Source organism: Tauraco erythrolophus, chromosome 3 (genome assembly GCF_009769465.1).
Source record: "Tauraco erythrolophus isolate bTauEry1 chromosome 3, bTauEry1.pri, whole genome shotgun sequence".
Classification (NCBI taxonomy): Eukaryota; Metazoa; Chordata; class Aves; order Musophagiformes; family Musophagidae; genus Tauraco; species Tauraco erythrolophus.
Window position 1 is genome coordinate 104,747,584 of NC_141467.1, and position 7,259 is coordinate 104,754,842.

Below are 7,259 nucleotides of genomic sequence, written 5' to 3' on the forward strand. Positions count from 1 at the left end.
ATTCCGTTTCCCGAGGATTAATAAATAAATCTGGTGCATAGTGAGATAGCAGCCAACCGTTTGCAGTCCATATATTACTATATTGCCTTTCAGGTCACCCTAAAATTGTTACCTCTCCCCCCTCCCTCCCTTTCTCCCCCTATTTTTAAGAGCATAGATAATTTTAAATCTCTATAAAACAGTATTATTTAACCCAATCGATTCCTGTATATAGTGCATTCGGCTTCTTCCCAACATCGTTAAATTAACTCGGATATTATTTGCATGCTATTACATACAAACTTTTTTAAGACTCGTGTATTTTTTTTTTCTTTTCTAAAGGATTTTGGGGTTTTTTTTTCTTTTTTTTTTGTAGTTTTTTTTTTCTCGTAAATCACCAAGCAAAATATAGGCTCAAGGAAAAAAAAAAAATACGAAGAAAAAAAGGCAGAAAACTAACTAATTTCTACATATTTACAAAGGGTGAATAAGTTAAACGTGGCTCAGGTTCGGCGGCCGGGAGAGGGGGGCGGGGGCGGCGGGGCCGGGCAGGGCTCAGCGCTGCCGGGGCCCCCCCCGGACCATCCGTGGAGCCCCCTCGAAAATTCAAATTAACTCAAATCGGAGGGATAAAACACCAGGATAAGGGGCAAAAAGGGAATGGAGGGGGGAGAAGCCACCTGGGTGGTGCTGATGCTCCCGGGGGGGGGGGGGGGGGGGGGGAAGGTTTGGGGGGGGAGTGGGGGGCGCGCCGTACACGTCCCGCATGCAGGCTGGCTCCAGGTCCGCCCCCCCACTTCTCCCCGATGAGGGGGGCGGTCGGGTCAACATTCCCCTCCCCAAAATTTCAGGGAGAGGAAAAAAATTAATAATAATACTTTTTTTATACAAGCAGAGGGTTTGCTCTCCCCACATGAGGGTGAGGGGGCAAAAAAAAGGGGGGATCCCCTCCCCATACACCCCCCACACACCCCTGGGGCTCACATGAAGAAGTCGGCAGCGGGTTTGGGGGCGGTGGATGGGGAGGGTTCCCTTGGGAAGCCCCGAGCGGCCAACTTCTCGTATTTTTCTTTGTACAGATCCCTCTCCTTGGCCAAGCGGGTCACCTCTTGCTTGAGTTGCTCCACTTGGTTCTGGAGTTGGCATTTCTCGTTCTCCAAGATGTGCCGTTGTTGGACCCGCTTGTAACGGCAAGACTGAGCGTAGCCTCGGTTCTTCAAGGTCCTCCTCTTCTGCTTGAGGCGGATCACCTCCTCCTTGCTGAAGCCCCTCAGCTGCCGGTTCAGCTCCCGGACCGACATACTCACCAACTGGTCGTCGGAGAAGCGGTCCTCCAAACGTAGGTGGTGGTGGTGATGATGGTGATGGCCGGGATGATGATGGGCAGCCGGTGGTAGCTCCTCGCCACCGAAGGGTTGAGGTCGGAAAGGCTCGTAACCTTGATGGTGGTGATGATGATGGTGAGGGGCACCGATCAACGCCTCCACCGCGTCCTCCGGGGTCAGGTTGAGAGCTTCGGGATTGAGGTGATGCTGGTAACCCGACATCCAGTAAAGCTCCTCCAGCTGAGGTTTGGAGCCCAGGGAGGCCGCGGTGGTAGTCGGGGGACCGGGAGCCGGTTGCCCGCCGGGACTGGGAGCGCAGAAGCTGGGGGAGGAAGGCACGGAGGAGCAGGGCGTGCTGAGCGGGGTGGAGGAGAGGGACCCGGCGGGCAGCCGGTGGCACAGCCGCTCCGCCTCCGCCGGTTCCTTCTTCACTTCGAACTTCATCAGGTCGAAATCGTTCACGTATTCGATGGCGAGGGGGCTGGTGGGCAGCTCCGCGCTCATGGCCAGCTCCGAGGCCATCTCAGTCCATGGAGGGAGCGGGGGGCGATCTCCCGGGCACCGCCGCTCGCCGAGGCTTGGAGGTCCCGAGGGCTCCGGGAGCCTCCTCCGACCGGGTTTCGGGGCTCTGCCTGCGGTGCAACCGGTTGCCCCGACGGGGCTCCGCTCCCGGGTGCGGCCGGGCTCCGGGAGCCTCCGACGGGGCTTCGCTGCCGGCTTCAGCCCGGCTCCGGGAGCCTCCGACGGGGCTTCGCTGCCGGCTTCAGCCCGGCTCCGGGAGCCTCCGACGGGGCTTCGCTGCCGGCTTCAGCCGGGCACCGCTGCGAGGTTCAACCGGGCTCCGGGACCCTGCGCCGGGACTCCGCTCCGGGCTGCGGGCAGACACCTCCGTCGGGGCTTGGCTCCGGGGCCCGCACCGCTCCGCAGCCGGGCTCCGGGACCCTCCGCCGGGCGTTGCGGGCCGGCTGCTCTCCCCGCAGGCTCCGCCGGCGGGAAGCGGAGCCCCGTGGGCGCAGGACCGGACTCTCTCCAGCACGGCTCCGAGCTTCGGACCGGGCAGGCTGCGCCGCCGCCGAGTTCCCAATGGCGAGGAACAGGCAGCGCCCTGCCCGCCCCTTCCTGCCTCCCCTGGCACCTGCCCCAGCCCCACCTCCCCGGGGCTGCGAGCCTTCCTCTGCCCTCCTCCTCCTCCCCCCGGACTCGGCGCCCCGGGGGCGGAGGCCGCACCCCCCACTCCGCTCCCACCGCCCGTGTGCTCGGCGCTGCCGCCGCCGCCGCTGAGGAGCTGAATGGAACCCGCTGCCTTATATACGGGGGAAGCGTCCTGGCCCCGCCTCCGGAGGCGGGGCCAATCACATCCCGCCTATCAGAGCGGCGCTAGCCCGTCTAGATTTGCATAATCCCCATGGCAACGCCCCGGGGCGGCTGTCAATCACGGCGGGGAGCGGGCTCGGCGGTGCCTCCGGAGGAGGGAGCGGTCGTGCCCCGGGCATCCCCACTCCATCCCCCGGGCATCCCCCCGGGCAACCCCCGGCTCCCACCAACCCCCCTCCCGGGGAGCCCGAGCCGAGCTGAGCAAGGAATAGGGGAAAAACATGAAAGAAATGAGCCTTTTCCACCCAAATAAACGGGAAAGACCAGGAATTGGGGATTCTTGACCCCAAATCAGGTTACAGTGAGGGGTCAGGCACGACATTGGGGTGCAGCCCTTTCCCCACCTCGCTTTTCCCGGGCAGGAGCAGCCCAGCATCCTCCCGGGGCATGGGGAAGGCTTGCCACCCTTGCAGAAAGCCATATGTTCCTATATATTCCCATATGTTCCTATATATTCTCATATATTCCCATATATTCCTACATATTCCTATATATTCCTATATATTCCCATATATTCCCATATATTCATATACATATTCCTATATATTTCCATATATTCCTACATATTCCTATATATTCCTATATATTCCCATATATTCCCATATATTCATATATATATTCCTATATATTCCCATATATTCCTATATATTCCTATATATTCCTATGTATTCCTATGTATTCCTATGTAATTCTATGTATTTCTATGTATAGAAATCTATTTGTATACATTTTTATATATCTCTATATATTTATATATAAATACATATTTTTATATATATTTTTGGTGTTTTTATTTTTTTTGGATGTTCCCACAAACCATTGGTGGTCGGGGAGCAGCCGCACACGCTGGTGCCGGCTCCACGTGCCGGACTGGTTTCACCGCTGCCTCCGGCTTCGTGCGGCGGGAAGCGACGTTCGCGCCTGGCGCGTGGCGAGGAGCGTCGCCAGCACGAGGACGAAGTCCCACCATCCCAGTGTATGGAAAAGGCATCGCCAGTTGGGAAGTCACAGGGTGCTCAGGCCACCGCAGGCAGCCCGGTCCCAGCTGCGGACACAGCAATTCCTCATACCAAGGTGTCTGAGGGAAACTGAGGCACGGAGCAGTCGCCATCAATTTGTCCCACCTAACCCTACGGGCGGGCCCGTTTCATCCCATAGAGCCTATGGATACCCACCCACCATGTCGTAATCCCCGTCAGGGCCCAGGATGGTCCCCAGCACCCTGCAGGATGCAGCCCGGATCCCGCTACATCCCAGCCCGGCTGCATCCAGCCCCGCTGCATCCCACAAGCAGCTCCATGGGATGTTGGGGGGTGACGGTCCCCTTGCCCAGCTGATGGCCATGCCCGCTGGGGGACGTGGTGACAGGGGACACTGCCCTCCATGGGTGCTAACTGAAAAGCAGGGATTATTTGGGCTGAATTAACGCAAAAAACCTTTTTTTTTTTTTTTTTTTTTTTTTTTTTTGGGGGGGGGAAGAAAACCCTTATCCCGTTGCATCCCCAGCAATTAAAACCCCACATCATTTTTTTACTGGATCTGGCCTCTGGAGGGTCTGAGGTGCTTGTTGTTCCCTTCTCCATCTTCCTCCTTCTATGGAGGTAAAATTGAGTTGGGACAGACGGGGAGAGGGTTTGTCCCCCCCCCAGGGAGGATTGTGGAGGCAAAGTCCCGTCTGTGTCCCCTGGGCACCGTAGTTATTCCATATTAGACATACATCCCATACTGGAGACCCCAAAATTGGGCAGGAGATAATGGGACCACCCCCAACTTTGGGCGGGGGAGCAGAGAAGGGGACAAAAAGGGTGACTCGATGTTTTTTACAGTAACCCCCCCCTTTTCCTGGGGTGTTTTTAACCCCCTATTTGCTTCATGGCGCAACCCCGACTGCGGCATCGCTGTCCCTGTGCAGCGGGATGTCGGGGTCCCGCACCGGGAAAAGCGTGTGTGTGGGATGTCTGGGATGCGGTGCCACCTCCCTACCCCCTGGCACCACATTTCTCCCCCCAGAGCTGCTCACACCACGGGGGCACCCGGCCCCCATCAGCAGCTGCCACCCTCGACGGGGCCAGGAGCCACCGAGGGATTAGGAACGGGCCGAGCTCCAACGGGGCCGTCGCTTGCCCGCGACACCCCCCCTTGGGGTATTTTTAGCAGGTGGCTGGGTACAGTGACACGGCCAGGGGTATGTCACCAGACCCCGTGGCATGGCCCCAGTCCTCCCTGCCACGTTGAACTGGTCATCTAAGTTTACTCGCAGGCGGTCGAGTGACATAACCTGGCTGGTGGCCGTGGGATGGCATCACCTTTTGCTTTTAGAGCGGGCAGCTCGTGTGGCCCTTTAACCCTTGGAGCTGGGCTTGGGTTGCTGAGGTGCCTGCGCAGGCGCTGCCTCAGTTTCCCCAGTTGGTTGATGATGATGGTGCACAGACCCCAGTTTGGGGCGCCTGCTGGCTTGGGGAGCCCTCATGGGGCCATGACCCCATGGTATGGGTGATGCCCACCACAAGGCACCCCCATGGGTTGGTGGTACCATCTTGGCGATGCTCCACCAGCATCCGCAGCACGAATCCTGGCGTCGCTGCGCGGAGAAGGGTGGGAAAGCATTTTGAGAGGGCCAAAAATCACGCCGAGAGGCTGGTGCTCGTGGTGGGACCAGCTATGGGCATTGAAGAGGAGGAGGACGAGGAGGAGGAGGAGGAGGAGGAGGAGGAAGGCAGGGGCCAGCCACTCTGATGGCAGGCAGACAAATGAGCCTGGCAGGGGACAGAAAGCTGTGCCAGCACCGCTTGCCGCAGGAGGGTTTTCCAGGAAATGTTCATGGTGCCCTCCAGAAATGATGCCCTGTAGCCACCAACCTGCCAGCCAGGTTGGAGGGTTAGCACCCACCACTGGCAGCATCCTCAGCTTCACGGGGAGGATGGCTAAAACGTCCCCACCGTGGCCCATCACCGAGGCGTCGCGGCTGCTGGCGGACACCGGGTGAGGGGGGAACCCACCAGGGCTCAGCGACACCTCTCCAGGGGCCGCATTCATCCCCGCTCGGAAATTAATCACCCCCAAGCAGTGGTTTTAACGACAGCCGGGGATAAATTGGAATTCTCTCCGGGAATGCGGTGGGTGGCAGAGCCGCGGTTCTCTCATCGCCTCGGTTAATTAGCCCGGCACGAGCCTTAATCCTCGTTAGCCCGTTCGTTAGGGAGCCGCCACTCCGGGAAGCACCGCAGCTCACCCCACATCAGCCATCCTTGGGAACCGCGGCATCGTCGTCTCCTCTGGGGTCATTTGTAGTGAATTTAGTTGGGGGTTTGGGGTTTTAGTTTTTAATTTAGGAAACCACCAGGTGAAGAAACATCCTTGGCGGGGACGTGAGGAAAAGAAAGGATGATAATTAAAAACCCCTGCACGTACCTCAAGGGGGCCTACAAGAAAGATGGGGAGAGGCTGTTCAGGAGGGCCTGTTGTGATAGGACAAGGGGTAATGGTTTTAAAATAGAGGGAGGTAGATTCAGGTTGGATATTAGGAAAAAATTTTTTACCATGAGAGTTGTAGAACACTGGAACAGGTTGCCCAGAGAGGTGGTGGATGCTCCATCCCTGGAGACGTTCAAGGCCAGGTTGGACGAGGCCCTGAGCAACCTGATCTAGTTGGAGATATCCCTGTTCCTTGCAGGGGGGTTGGACTAGATGACCTTTGAAGGTCCCTTCCAGCCCTGACCATTCTATGATTCTATGATTTCGGCGTTAACGAAGGGCCGTAGACGCCGTCGGGCTGCGAAAAATGAAAAAAAAAAAAAAAGAGCAAAGCCACGCTCCGACCCGGGGAAGAAACTTTTTATTTACATATCAAAACACGTGGGTGAATAAAAGACATTTAATATCAACGGAGACGATGAGGATTTTATCCAAAAACAGCTCTACACGCAGCAGGGTACGAGTGCGGCGCCAGAGAGGGAGCGAGCGGGCGACAAATCCCACCGTGAGCCGGGCAAGGGGTGGTGGGGGGCAACACCCCACCCTGTAGATGTGGGGTGACAACAAGACCCCCTCCATGGGGGTCACTTGGGGAAGAGTAAATCCCCCCCGGGGACCCACGTTGCTCAGTTATGGGGGGGGTGAAAGCGAAAGTGCAGCCGTCAGCCCTTTGCCGGAGCCGCGGCGCAGCTGAGCCCCCCAGCGTCGCGGTGGCTCCGTTGCCCACCCCACTGCGGAGTCCAGCTGGGTGCTGGGTCCCCAGGGAGCCCCAGCGCTCACCCACCTCCCTGCTGCTGCTTTTTCCTCGCTGGGGTGTGATGGAGAGGGGGAGCAGATGGGCAAATCCGGCTGCTCCCGGCATCTCTTGGCAAGGGGACATCCCGTAGCTGTCCCCTAAATTGCACCCGTGCACGGGAACAGCATCCATCCCTCCAAAATCCCCATGGAAACTGTACCCACGGATGCAAAAAGCCATTGCACCGGCCATGCAGGACTCGGCTCGGCACAACGCTCCCCCCTGCCGCGCTTGGATTTGGAGGGTCCTCCCCCCCAAAAAAAAACAACCCCAAAAGAGTCGGTTTGGGTCTCCTAAGGGAGACTAAACCC

General features: G+C 57.9%; 1 protein-coding gene across 1 annotated transcript; it reads right to left on the reverse strand.

The window, feature by feature from the left end:
• Positions 1–959: 959 nt before the first annotated feature.
• MAFA (MAF bZIP transcription factor A) lies at positions 960–1,826 on the reverse strand. The gene has a single exon (XM_086609603.1). The coding sequence runs from the start codon at positions 1,824–1,826 to the stop codon at positions 960–962; it is 867 nt and encodes a 288-aa protein (XP_086465729.1).
• Between the last annotated feature and the right edge of the window lie 5,433 nt (positions 1,827–7,259).